At 40.2% G+C, this 14,614-nt stretch overlaps 1 protein-coding gene across 1 annotated transcript; it reads left to right on the top strand.

Annotated features, from left to right (window-relative positions):
• The first annotated feature begins 262 nt into the window (after nucleotides 1-262).
• LOC102207327 (Krueppel-like factor 6) lies at nucleotides 263-8,145 on the top strand. Its single transcript, XM_005740742.2, has 4 exons — nucleotides 263-582; nucleotides 2,779-3,361; nucleotides 4,309-4,432; nucleotides 5,344-8,145. The coding sequence occupies exons 1-4, from the start codon at nucleotides 481-483 to the stop codon at nucleotides 5,393-5,395; spliced, it is 861 nt and encodes a 286-aa protein (XP_005740799.1). The 5' UTR covers nucleotides 263-480; the 3' UTR covers nucleotides 5,396-8,145.
• The last annotated feature ends 6,469 nt before the right edge of the window (nucleotides 8,146-14,614 follow it).

The raw sequence follows: 14,614 nt of genomic DNA, 5'->3' as shown, positions 1-14,614 counted from the left end.
AGAGTCGAATCAGTAGAAAACTCAACTTCCTCGTTGTGGTAAAACAAGAGTCTCGCTTATATACGGTTCTAAAAATAGCGCTGATTTAGTCCAATGGGAGCCAGAGAGGCTTCTAGCTCTGCACCAATCACGGCACACAGGATGACTCGGCTCTCGCTCGTTATTGGTCGGAAGTGGTCTGGTAGGCCTTTGTAAAGTTCCTGCAAGCCCATTGGTAGACGTGCCGTAACGTAATGTAATCACATGGGGGTGGGTTTGCCTGTAATTTTGAATCGGGGGGGAAGTTTACAGTGCGCTGACGGACTTTTGCAGAGTTCGGTGTTGTGCGCTCACGCTCAAAACCTCCACTGGAAGTGCACGACTCCAGACTAGTATACATGCAAATACAGCTAAGACTCCAGCTTCTCTCTGAACACATCAGGCTTCGTTTCCTCACAAGCTTGAATTCGCTTATCCTTGTGGCTAAATCTCAGGAGTGAAATGGATGTCATCCCTATGTGTAGCATCTTCCAGGAGCTCCAAATTGTGCACGACACTGGATACTTTTCAGCTTTACCATCTCTGGAAGAGTATTGGCAGCAGGTAGGCTGACGACTGATTCCAAACACTCGATTCCTCAGTTTGACAGATAGTGCCACAGGCTCATGTGTGAAGTGCCAGCAGAGTGCGTAATTTCCAGAAACTTGTTTTAAGTGACAGCTGCGCGCCGACTGGCAAATGTCAGAGTAGTTTCATGTAATGTGAGCGCGCGTTTGATTCAGTAATGCAGCTAATATAAATTTATTTCTCAAAACTTGGTTTGCCTCCGGTTATAGGGGAAATGGTGCAAGTTCCCCTCGTGACAGATCAGTATTTTTTTAGTATGTTTGTAAAAATGCAGACTTATTACGTGTCTTCTTTAGTTTTTTGGCACATTTCATAAAATATGCTTTAAATTAGTTGTACTTTTACAGTATTTTCTGGTGCTACGGCGCGCGCACAGTTGTTCAGTGGTGGTTTGCTCGTATTGTGGACAATTTCGGCTCAGGCATGCAGGTTATACAGGCACATCGGTTTGTGATAAATGAAAAACACGCCGTGTTGCAGATTTAGCGAGTGAATGGCGAGCCGTGCGCCTTTGCGCGTATCTCCTCCTCCTGACTTTCTCTCTGCCCCCTCTGCCTGCTGCTCACTCCCTCTTGCTGTCACACGGACCCACACATACAAATGAGAGTGACAGACTGTCAGAAAGAGAGAGAATAAGAGAGAGGCTGGTTTCTATTGAACCGTTGCTCGACCAGGCGGCCGCCTGGTTGACAAAACAGTGGAGTTTTACACTGGTAGTGACGGGAAGGGTACAAGTCGCTTCTTGCTCAGATTGGGAAATGAATTGGCCTTACTCTTCAGTCTTCTCTGTCTCCCCGTCTATCAGATATGGCCGGGCTTCATTCCAAGTCGCCCTCTCAGGCATTTAAAGCTCGCCTGGGATTTATCCAGCACTGCTGACAAGAAACATATGAAGTCAATGCCTTCTTTTTCATTCCCAAGACACGAAGATTTTCCCATGATAGTCTTCTTTTAGAATATATATATATATACACACGAAAGGTGTTTGTAGTTGCTGCCTGGTACCTGTGGTTTAATTTTTATTCCATCTCATCCTCCATCTCTAGATAAGCTTTATTTATTCAGTATGGTATTATTATAATATTTTAAAAATGTTGTTGGTGAGATTTGTCGTTCTTCCTTTATTTTAGCGTTTTGTCAAGTGATGCTTGTGCTGCCTGTAACCAGATCAGCCAAAGAGGGATAGTCCCCTCTCGGATAGTTTCATTTTCATTTTGACCCTATAAACTTCCAAGCAACTAGGAAAATGTCAATTTCTCTCTAAGGGAATAAATAGTTTTAGGAGGAGTTTGGAAAAAGTCCGAAAAATGTATTTGTCCCATGACCTCTTGGATCCAGGTTTCCTCAAGCTTTGGCTGCCACTGTTCCAGTCAGTTCTGTTATAATAACATTTGGCTGTAATTTTATATTTGCTTCATTAGGAAACTGCACAGGCCTGTTTGTGGCCTTCGTGTCTGGCCTGTGCTTGCTGACTGCAGAGGGTTAAGGAAGTGCTCTCTCACTTCCTTTTCACAGAAAACAGGCCCACAATCCACAGTGGCTGTTGCAGTATTCATGCCAGGCTTTTTATGAACCCCCATGAACCAGACCTCCCTCCACTCAGTCCCTGGTGTGCTATGTTATTTCTAGCAATGCCTCCAAATGCATTATTAAATCCACATTATGTTGAATAATTGATAGATTTAAAAGATCTACAAGCACTTCCCTAACCCAATGGGGGGCTCTGTAGCATATGTAAATTTCATGACCAACCTCTGCACACACCTACACACATTCAAACCATGCCTGCGTTCGTGGGTAAGAGCACCTTGTTCTTGCAGTCTCTCAGAAGGAAATGTGGTGCTTGTAATCCTCCCTGATATGGGCTCAGAGAACACACTTAGAGTGTACTTGACTATCCTCTGCATAGGACATTGTGTCTTACTTCATTCCTGCAGGCAGAGAAGAAACAGGGCTGGTGATGTTACAGTGTCACAGCATACCCCCTTTTTTGCTGCTGCTTAGAATAAATACAGTGCAGAGGAGAATACCGGAGTCTTGTGTTTCCTGTAAAAACAAATGGTCTTTTTTGGTGGTTTTAAGGACTTTCAGGTTGAATGTAAGAGTTCTGTTACACGCCTTTGGCTCTGTGCTCCATTGAACTCATTTCTATCTTGTCTTTCATCTACACAGACATGTCTCGAGCTGGAGAGATACCTCCAGAGCGAGCCTTACGTCTCAGCCACAGACCTTAAATTTGAGACCCAGGAAGACTTGTGGAGCAAGCTGCTGCTTGCCTGCGGGGACAAGTCAAGTGAGTCGGACCCAAAGATCACCCACATTAAGGAGGAGGAAGACAATCAGGATAGCCAGAACCATGATGCTGGTGGTTTCAACTCCGATGCCAGCAGCGAGGCCTCGGACAGCTCAGAGGAGCTCTCCCCTACCCTCGACTTCACCTCCAGCTCTTTAACTGATATTCTGGCCGACAACGGTGATGACGTGGCCTCTGGCATCATCAGCACACCACCATCCTCACCTGAGCTCGGCAAGGAGGGCTCTGTAGCCCAGACGTGGATTGGGATACAGACAGTGATGCATTCAACAGGGAAAATAAGGGCTGGGGGCATGGAGAGGAGCCTGGAAAGGTCAGGTCTGACCAGCGGGGAGGCATCACCTGACGGGAGGAGGCGTGTGCACAGGTGTCACTTCAACGGATGCAGGAAGGTGTACACCAAGAGCTCGCACCTCAAAGCACACCAGCGGACACACACAGGTAAACTGGCCTGACAGTGAGCCTTTCAAAAGTGACGATAGCCGAACTGAAGCGCTGAGTTATTGCTCAAAGTTCTGAAAAAATACTCCCACATACTTTGAATAGTTTGTCAGGAGGAATGCCCTCAACTATGACCTAATTCACACAGAGGAACGTGACTTCATGCAGGGCAAAGGGAGGCGGGGAGTGCGTGAGAGAGGGAGAGAGACGCGAAGGGGAGGGATGTTCTTTTGTGGCCGAGTAGCACCCAGAGGATGTGGATCCTGAAAACAAATCAACAGTTCTCAGATTTCACCATGGGAAAAGCTTCCGAAACTCGCTCATTTGCATACAACTTCCCAAAAAAGAGAGACAGAGAGAGAGAGTGAAACATTATGGGAATCTGACATTTGCACTGTTTTGTTAGGGGCTCAAATGTGAGCAGTTTCCCTTGTCACCTTTGACCTCTGCCAGGCTGTTTACAGCTTGGCCCTCCATTAGCAGAGGAAGTCACATTCCTAGCATCGTTCTCCAGCCACGTTAGCCACATGGTTAATGATGGTTAATGGTCTGTAGGACCATTAGGAACAGTCTCTATTTTTTTCATGTAGCTCGCCCCCTGTTACATAAGCCTTCTACTCTAACAGCTTCTTACAGCTGCATACCACAGCTCTTGAGGCCCACAAGGCACGAGGTTGTTTTTCTATTCGTCTTACAGTAGTCAGCCTAATCTGCTAACCACCTGCACAGGATCATATTTATTTTACTTCCTGTACTGTAAATATTGGCTGTATATCTGAGAAATTGTAGTTTAAAATATATTCATATTATGATTTAGAAATTCTTAACTCTCTGGTAAACCTGCAGAGGCTGCTTGAATAGCTAAGTAAATGCAAGGTTCTGAACTCAGATGAAAAATGACATGGCTGGCTTTAATGTTTTGCTTTTCTTTACGTTCATTCTTGTAGGCGAGAAGCCTTACAGGTGTTCATGGGAAGGCTGCGAGTGGCGCTTTGCACGAAGCGATGAACTCACCAGACACTTCAGGAAGCACACTGGAGCAAAGCCATTTAAATGCAGTCACTGCGACAGGTGAGACGGTTTTTATTGTCATATGTCACCATGATTAGTCACATTTTTTTTTGTTACAATAGCAAATGCCTCTCAAAACAAAGTGCTGTAAATTAATTTAACCCCTCTTCATAAGAACTACTCCCCTTCTTTATATTTTGGGTGCCAAGCATTTCTTTACTGACAAAGAAAGCAGCAAATTAGTTTATCAAAATGACATGCTAGTGGGAGGGATGAATGAAGGTTAAGGATGAAAATGGTTGAGGTCAAGGGGGTGGATAAAAAGAGTTGAGTACAATGGATGGGAGGAGTGTGATGAGACTGAACAGCGTGAAGTTTGGGTCTCTTCTACCAGGGCGCTATTTAAAACATCAGCCAAACCTATACAGACTGGGATAAGGGACTAGGTGGAAGGGGGAGGCATGAGCCCATTCTTTCAATCTATCACGTGTTCATGTTATATAGCACAGAGAGTAAGAATAGTATCCAATACCAAACAAGCAGAATAAAATTGGCTGCATAGCCATAGGTACTTTAATCTAAATGGAATCCAACAAGCATCTTTGGTGGGTGAAAAAGAAGCTTTATATTGTTTGTTTCACTGGTTTCACATGTTAACAAACCACCCCAGGGTTCTTGTGTTGATTAGCGTCTCGGATGGATGTGTGAACATTCTCCTTCAATTAAAAATGAGATTTTTCATTTCCTTTCCCTTCATCTCCTGCAGCTGAAGTGATAGCTTTGTTTATTACAGTGTTTCGGGGTTTTTTTTGGTCTATTAACTGATTCAGTTGAATTTAGAAGCATTTTACTTAGTCATTGTAGCCTAGTTAGTTGTTAATATAAGCAACTTTTTACCTTCAACAAGTTATAGTCATTTGTTTAGTTCTTCAGTTTAGTGGCTGGATCTGATGTTTTTCTTCTCTTCTTAGGTGTTTCTCCCGTTCTGACCACCTGGCGCTGCACATGAAGAGGCACATCTAAGATGGTCTTCATGTTGAGAGCTCTGAGGGATGATTCGGGTTAATTGTCCTGACCTGTGGAGATCAGCGAGGCCGGTGTGTCCTGGGAGCGTTAACAGGGGCACCGTCGTGTTCCAGTCAGTGGAAAAACATGAAGCAACGCAGGCTATTATTTGCACCATACTTAGTGCCTCCAACACCTCGCTGTGGTGATTGCTCTTGAAAGGCTTTTATGGAGGAGCGGGAGGGCAAAAAGAGACTCCAAAAATGGGAAAGATCTAGGCTGGAGAAGATGGGAAGAGACTCTTCTGTATGGTGTTCAACGCTTTATTCCTGGAGAAATTTGGGACTCCAGGGGTTGGGGTGCCATTCCTCCACTGACAGTGTGTTTGCCTGTGCGCATGGGGACTGTGAGTGCCTGCAACTGGATGCCTGTGCTGGCTTTATGGAGTGGATGGAGCTTGCATTGTGGAACTGCGAGTGAATGACATAGCAAGGGTGATGTTATACTCGGGAGGTTTATTTTTCTTTTTGAGGGAGGGTTATGTGTTGTCTCTCTAAGAATGAATGCAAGCAAAAAGTTCTGTCTGTCATGACTGATTCTGTCAGCTGTGGAGAGGAGTAGGGGGGTAGTTTAGTGGGGCTGATTGGATAGAGATTGCCCCCTTTCTGCCTGGAGGTGAAACTACAGCTCCCTGTCTAAAAATGGGAGGTTGTTTTGTTTAGTGCAGCTATTAAATGTGCAATGTATTACGTAGCCTGTCTCAAAACATACACGCTATAAAGCTCATTTTGTTTTCCACTGTGTAAGCTTTGTATCTTAAAAGGAAAAAAACAAAAACAACAACAATTGTGCACAGTTAATGCCATTATATCAGAAGTTGCATGGGATCTGGGGATGTGTTGCTCACCTTATAGGACAACAAAATTCCATTCAAGAGCAGCTACCTTCATAATACTCAGTATCATAGTATTGTACAAAACACATAAGGCAGTCATTTTGTTTTGCCATATTTTTCTTTCATTCTCTTTATAAGTTGGGGATACCACTGTTTGCAAATATTTTGATTGTGGGATTTTTCTTCCTTTTTCTTCACTTTTGCTTTTCTCTTTTGTTCTGTCTGTAAATGCACTGTTGACCTTACCGATGCCTTATGTAAGTGGCCTTGTCCTGTTGAATAGATCACTCTGTTATACATACACACATACACCAAATGACCATTGCGAATGCAGTTGTGCGTTATTGAATAGCTTTATAAAGGCTCTGATCCATACAGTTGCACCTTTTGCCCTTTTCCCTTGCGACAAACTCCTCTAAACTCTTGAATATTAAAACAAAAGTAACTATATCAGCTTCATAATGACTGCCATTTACACGTCTGTGTTAAATATATCATAGATATTTCAGAACTAAATCATAGTCTTCAAAATTATCCAGATCTGAGACAGAATTGTGGAGAACTTGGAAAAGCAATTCACTTTTATATTGATTTACTACTATGTAGTATACGATTGCGTGGATGCACTTCAGATTAACTGTAACTTGCTGTCAAAGGTACAGAGTCTTGGAAGCACGTTCTCATGAAATGTTGTGTGGTCAGCCACCGAGAGTGGCAAATCAAGATTTACTGCAAAGGCAACATTTACATTGGGTCCATTATGTCAAGCATATACTCTCAAAAGCAAAGGATGACTCATTTAAAGTAGGCTAATGACCACATTCTCAGTCACGAGAGTGGTTTGATATTGGATGTTTCGGGAAGTCTCACCTCCAAGGTGAGTCAGTGTCTTTACTCAGTTCTAGTTTTAACAGCCCACGATCTGACTTTACGGTACAAAAAACCAGTCCAACCAGTTCAGCTGAGCTGTGTTTCAGAGCTAGAGGTCTGTGCTGGTAACCTAAGCTGAGACAAGGACAAGCTGTTTGTACCAACTTCACTATGTTCATGTTTCAACATAGGTAACATGACTTCGTCACACTTCTCAGTGAGCTGAAACAAAAAAAATCAGATGGGCGCACAAGTGGATAATCTCATGGCCACTTTCTCCACTTGTAGAAATGTTTTGGCGCCGCTATATTATACACAAAAATTAAGACAGATGGAAAATTTTAGAAAAAACATTCATTCATTCATCATTTACTTAATGTCTCACTTTGTCAACATCACAGGTAGCCTTGTTAAAACTCAACACTTCTCCGGTGAACCTGTTGAACATTCATTTGTCTGCAATGTTATTTTTGTTTTTACACTGAGAAACACAAAGACATGCTACATTGTAAACTACGAGAATTTTGTAAGGAAGCTTCTATTTTGAACAGGTGTGGGACCAAAAACAAGTGCAGTGTGTTGTTTCCAAATGTGAACGATAAAAGGCTAAAGAATTATTGTAAAATAGATGCACTCCATACTCCTTTCATTTGCTTCTGTAACATCTTTGTTTTGATTTTTGGGAAAAAAAATAAATAAAGTCAGAAAAAAAAATGTACATTTTAAAATGACATCAGTATCGCCTAGACCCGTGGCCTATCATGTTTAATAGAGAAAAAAAAAGAAGAAAACAAGTACTTTCAGACGTGAATTGTTCTGGACACTTGAATTGTAATAATTTTGAATTCTGGTGTTCGCTAAGTATTACGTTTTTTTTATTTGCCATGTCATTTTTTCCCCAACTTGACCTGCAAAGATGCCCTATCTTTAGCTAGAGAATCTTTATTGGATAAACATGGAAAATATGAGGCTCTATTTTTGTTCATTTTATGGCATAATGAAATTTTTTCATTTGAAATTGTTTTGTAAAATAGTTTCTGTATGAATGTATTTTTTATTGGAAAATGGATAAAAAGACTATTGGTTCTACACGTGTGTTTTTTGTCTTCCATTATTATTATTATTATCATTATCAGAAAGAAAGCGTTTACTGGATATTCAGCAGTGAATATCCAGGTGAACTATCGCACCAGGGTCACACTGGCAGGGTTTCCGTGACTATAACCAGGATAAGCGCTTTTTAAAAACTTTTTACATTAAAATTTGAATTCTTATTCCAGTGGTTGTCAAACCTAAGCAAAAACATTGCATGGTGTTTGTTTCATCCCTAACTGGGTAGTTTTTAGCAAACATTGCACAGGTCAATCTGTTTGGGACCATTTTCAGAGACAGAAAAATAAACACCAGTGGTCAGTGAGCCTTTAGGGTAGCAGTGCGGATATATGTGGGAAGGTGCCTACAGCCTTTCCATGAACACATACACACTAATATGTGTATGTGTTCATGGAAATGAAGGAACCAGTCACCCAGGGCTCATTCATGTGCTTTAAATAGCTTTGGAGAACAATCTGCTTGTTGTATTATCAACTCTCTGACTATACTTTTTCCACATCCAATCGTCTATGTGCTCATCTTTTCAGCATGCCACAGCACTGTGTCCTGTGTTTTTTTGAATAGATCTGAATCCAAAAACAGCCACTGTAATGCTCTACAGCCTAATAACATATATTATATATATATATATATATATATATAATATATGTGTGTGTATATGTGTATACACACACACACACACACCTTTGCAAAAGCTTTTAAAACTTCACAGTGCATGGCTTTTGGCTCACAGTGTCCCGGACACCAATATTTCAGTGCTTCAGACAAGATGAATGGCCCACGTATATTTCAATATAGGATCATAATTCTTTTGGTAGAAAATAATTATACCCATGCAGCAACATTTTCATTCAGGTAGTAGCTGCAGTTTTCTTGCTTTACCACAACCATTCAATGTGCACCTTTTATTAAAAACCATTTACCTGTCACTCTTAAACTTTGCATGTGATGCTGTGCTTACGTTAGCCCAAAGATCTCTCTGTAGGTTGCAGGCATCATTGGCATTATACGTAAACTCTTCACTAGATTTTACTCCCAACTTTCCTTCAGTCCTTGTTTTATTTTGGGAATTGATGGAGCATTAAGGCCCTGGAATAATTTTCACATCACACAAGCAGATATGCCAGGCTTTAGATTCACATATCCGTAACACACAGAATATCAGCAGGCACATCTTTTAATTGCAAGTTTAGCAGGGCAATGATGTATGTATAAAGAATACTTCAAACCTCGACTTCATTAATAGGCCAGCTTGATATCTCTGACCAAAATAAGGAAAGTTATGTTTGCATACATTTTACTGGTAATACTTGACATGATTTTGCTGTAATTTGTAAAAAATAAATAAATAAATAAATACAAATTAAAGAGATAGTTTTAATAAAATGTTGTTACACATCCCAGATCGCTAGTTTTTTGTTACTGATTTAAGTGTAGGAATGTCAAATAAACATTTTGTGCTCAGTGAGGGTATAGGACTCACTTACATGTCATCATGTTCTCAGATCTCAGCAATCCCTGAGTACAATGTTAACATATGACTAGCGTTTATGCCCTGAGCTGTAACAAATAGGAATTGTAATAAACTTCAAATAGTCTTCACGATTCAATACTTGATAGATAAGCAGCCAGGATACTTGTTGCATGTGAAAATTTGGAGAAAAGGAGAAATATTTAATGGTCAGACCATTGAGATGAAAAGCTTAATCTAAGTTCCACATTAGAACAACGATTTGAGTTGTTTGAAGGAATGTGCATTGTGAGGGCAATCTGTTCCTCCTGCTCCAGCCAAGAGCGCAGAGTTTTCATCTTACACTCCAAGAAATTTATGCAAATTAAGTTGTGCCACAAACAAATCCCTGATAAGAGCTTTGCACACTACACAGACAAATAGCCTCTTCATCTCCGATTGCAAGCACAAAGTGCCTCAGCTTTAACACTGCTCCACCGAGCCTGCCATGCTCCATGCCCCAAAGCCCCTAAATAATTGAAGGACTCTCAAGAGGTTGTTTTATTATTTCTTCCTTTCATTTTAAAGATATATTTATTGGTATTCCAGTTCAAATCACCACAACAAAAGCTGTATAAAACCATAAAATAAGTTTTTTTTTTATTCAAATGAAACAAAACTGTGAAGATTAAATAAAGAATGATTATTTTTTTTAATCCTGATATTAATAGATACAACGTCAAGGCCACAAGGCCAAATTTCAATAGTTTGCCGTTTCCAAGACTGATGGAATTATTTTTGTGGTCGAGATGAAAAAAAAATTTGAATTAATTAAATATGCATAACTGCGACAGACTCAGATTGGCCTTATTTTCTTTCTCCAGATATATCAGACTTCCCGCTGTGTGTGCTATTAAAGACAAGCATGGTATGTTGGGCTGGTCAATTTAGTGGAGAAAGTGCGTAATTTTCCCTGCAGGGGAACTTGTGTATACTTGAGAAAAATGTATGGAAATGTAAAATGGAAGGTAACCAGCCCTTTCCATTTACTTGTTAAGGATATTTGCGCCAGAGCTGTGATAATGGGCAGTTTTTTTCAACATTATTCAGTAACTTTAAACTGAATCCCAGGGTTGAGCTTGTAACAATCAGACTCATGGGTGAGGTCACAGCTAGACACATGCTGAAAATGAAGATGAAGGATAATATTGTCTGGAATGTAGACACTGGTGGTAAGTTTCCCAGAACAATCTAAAGATCTATGTGGTGATGGGGGAGTGGTTGAGTGAGCAAAAATATGCCTGAAGGATATTTAGATTGATTGGCCCATGGACGGTAGTCAGAAAACGATTGACGAGATAAGAAGACATAAGAATTTTTGAATGAGAAGAACTAACTGAATATGAAAGCATAAGTGAGCCGGAACAAGCAACACACTGTCAATAGTGGGAAAATGACAGAAGATAAGACCTGCAGTAAATCCACAGGTCTCTGTGCAAAATATTCATTGAACTGAATTAATAACCCTTAAACTTGTCCGTGACATGACAGCTTTAACTGTTCAGTTTTACACCAGGCCTCCGGAACCACAGAAACATTATCCAAGTAAAGAAAAAAAACAAGCAATAAAAATCTGAGAGAGTGAATTTGGTGGTTTTTAAGCACCTCTACACTTCAACACAGCAGCTGTTCTGCCACTGGCATTCGGAGTGAGCGACAACTAAGCGCTAGGATTTTAATAATGAGCCCAACTCCCCCCCAGCGTAACTCCATACTATAAAATGTGAATAATCATCCAGAACTATGTGGTTATTTATGGTAAATGTTATTCTTCCATATGGCAACCATATGGTTACCTATTTTACTACAAACAACCCCCAATAACATTAGAATTAGCCTAAAAGAATCCACCGTTGTGTATGGCAAACGACCTGACCCCAGTTTCCCACTAACCTGAATTTCCAGACTAACCAGAACAACGTGTCACTCTGGTATCTAGTCCTGCAGTGATTTAGCTCTGGTACCTCGGTTAGCCTATTGCAAAAGTGCCTATTGGGAATTGGCCAGTGTCTTGGTCACTGGTACTGCTGCTTGCAGTTTTCTCTGTATAATTTGCCAACCACTGATCCAAAGTCATGCTTGACCCTGAGGGTTATCAAAATGTTGACATTAAGGCACTTTATATTGTACAATAATAATACAGAGAAAACATAAAGAGCCCCAAACGCTAACAGTTAGATAACACTCAATGAACAAGCGCTTTGGCAACAGTGGGATGGAAAAAATGTCTTTTAACGGGAGTAAATCCTCTGGCAGAACCAGGCTCAGGGACAGGCTTAGCAGTTAGTTAAAACCAGCACCAGTGTGAGAGGATAACCTTAAATCTTTCAATATATGACTCTAGGTAGAATTTAGCCTACAGCTGTATCTAATGATTTTTTTCCTGGTTATGCAAAGAAATGTGATTTCTTTTAAAGATGTTTTTAATACACAATTATCATAACAGTTCATTTGCTCAAACTAGATACCAAAACCACATGTCAATAAATCTCAATCTTCTAATCATTATTATCTCATTTCCACATTACTGCTTGTTATTAATAATAATAATGTCACTTGCCTGGGCCTCAAATTCAAAATGATTACAGTGATGCATACATTTATTTAAACACTACACTTCACAGCAGCCATTTTTGGAGCTGTAGTCGAGGACTCAACCAATGTTAAAACAAATGTAAGGTTTGAGTCGAGCACTTTAAAGGTGCTTGACTCTAATGTAACCTTGCCATGGGTTCATGTCGACACTTGAATAATATTCAGCTTAGACTGTCACTGGTGGACATGCTTTTCACTGTGGGGTAAGGAGGATAACTGGTAGGATTTACAGTGTGCTAAAATGGACTGCTACATCAATCATACATGGCTGTTAAACTGAAATATAAAATGGATGAATGTTAACATTAGAGGGCATGTGGTTTCTTTGATACAGACAACAAGTAAACAGTGTTCTTTTGATGGCAGAATGCTGGAGCAGAGCGTTATTGAGTGCGATATTGAATATATAAATATTCAATAGTATAAATAAAATAAATAAAATTGAACTGAACTGAAGTGAACTAATAGCCATCAAATGTCATTTAATGTTACCTGAAATCTTAATGTAAAATACTTCAAACTCTCCGCTACACTTGCTTTGGTTCTCAGCAATAAACCATAACAAAATACAGTGAATGCAAAGAATAAAGAGACATACAAATTACATTTATTAGTGAGACGATTTGCAAAGCAGACTTTAGTAATTCAAGGCCAGATTTCTCTAAATGAGCACATATACTCCTTTTAGATTTAGAGTCATTAACTGTGCACTCAGACGCTTCTTATGTTCACTCTCAATACCTACTGGGAATTTTAAGGATCTGATAAATATTTATTTAACACCAAATGTATGCACCTTACAGAACCTGTATCAGGTTAGATCAGGCAGGTTAGTTGCGATTAGTTTCAACCTTAGCAAAGTGCAGTCAGAGGCTGCATTCATATTCACAGCTATCAGTGAAATGAATGAGAATATTCAAGGTCAACCAGGAGAACAAGCTCTTCCCTAGAGCAAGACTTCACCTCATGCACATATGTATACATACACTTCCATGCATATTCCTCCCCCTCTTCTAAGCTACAAGCTGTATGTCCTGTGGGGCTGAGGGGGGTTGCTTCTTGAACCAGAAGGAAAGTGGAGGTCAGCGACCCCACATTGGGATGGTAGTCTGTCAAGTCTTTGCCACCTGGAAACCTTTCATCTGGTTGTAATAATCAGACAAAGAGTTGAGACCAAGTCTTTCTTATTTTGTATGACACTTGCAAGAAATTTTAATGGAAATCCATTGATTTAATAAGAGTTACATTAATAGACTTAAGCAAAAATCAACATACAAGGTTTGTTCGGTTATTTTGTTGTGTTCATTGCTGAAACTATTCACTCTTTTAAAAAAAACATTATGTAGTAAATACTCTTTTTGGCTGATACTTTGATTAAATCATGTTGCTAATTAGAGAGTCTTTTGGAAGGCTGAACTGATTATGATTATTTGTGCTGGATGCTTTCATTAGAATATGACATCAGTAACTCCTAAGGGCACATCAGTGAACATGATGTGCAGAAAAAGCAAAAGACATACACAAGCAAGTCAGGACAACTAAATGAAGCAATATATATACATACAGTATTTAACACAAATCTCCTGCATGGCAGTAAACCTGTTTGATCTTATGATCAGGTTTAAACAGGACTGGATAGTCTGGACTGTCCTTCAAGTGACGAAATCCTTTGGGTGTGTCCTTAAGCTCTGAATACCCAGCAAACAGGTTTGCTGCACTGAAACTGATGTTGTGACAAGTAGATTTAGAGGTCTGCAAGATTCCTGCTCAAAATCTGCTTACAAAATTTGTCTTTACTGATATATATGAAAACAAATCTAGCTTCACCATAATATTCTGCTTTGGGAAATTAGAGTTGGAAGACTGGAGGACTAGGAAAGTGACTGTCAGGTACAATGACAACATTAATACACAAAGTAGTTTGTATGTTACTATAGATAGATAGCCTGTGATGATGACAGATAAGATTCACACTTACGGCTAGTTACTTACTACCATGGTTGGGTAGCGGACTCAAAACCATAACCTTCTTACCACCACTTGCTGTGTCCGTATCCTAGCTGTCATTGGGCTTTACACTGCCTTCCACCCTATGACAGCTGGGATAGGCGCCAAACCACCCCACGACCCTGAATTAGATAAGCAAATGGATGGATGGATGGATGGATGGATGGATGGAAGACGGCCAGGACAAATATATCAAACAATGAATGAATCAATGAAAAAAATCAATGCTTATCAACATAAGCTTTTA

Source organism: Pundamilia nyererei, unplaced genomic scaffold (assembly GCF_000239375.1).
Source record: "Pundamilia nyererei isolate P.nyererei 1_Seehausen unplaced genomic scaffold, PunNye1.0 scaffold00103, whole genome shotgun sequence".
Lineage (NCBI taxonomy): Eukaryota > Metazoa > Chordata > Actinopteri > Cichliformes > Cichlidae > Pundamilia > Pundamilia nyererei.
This window is presented reverse-complemented; position numbering and strand designations above follow the sequence as displayed.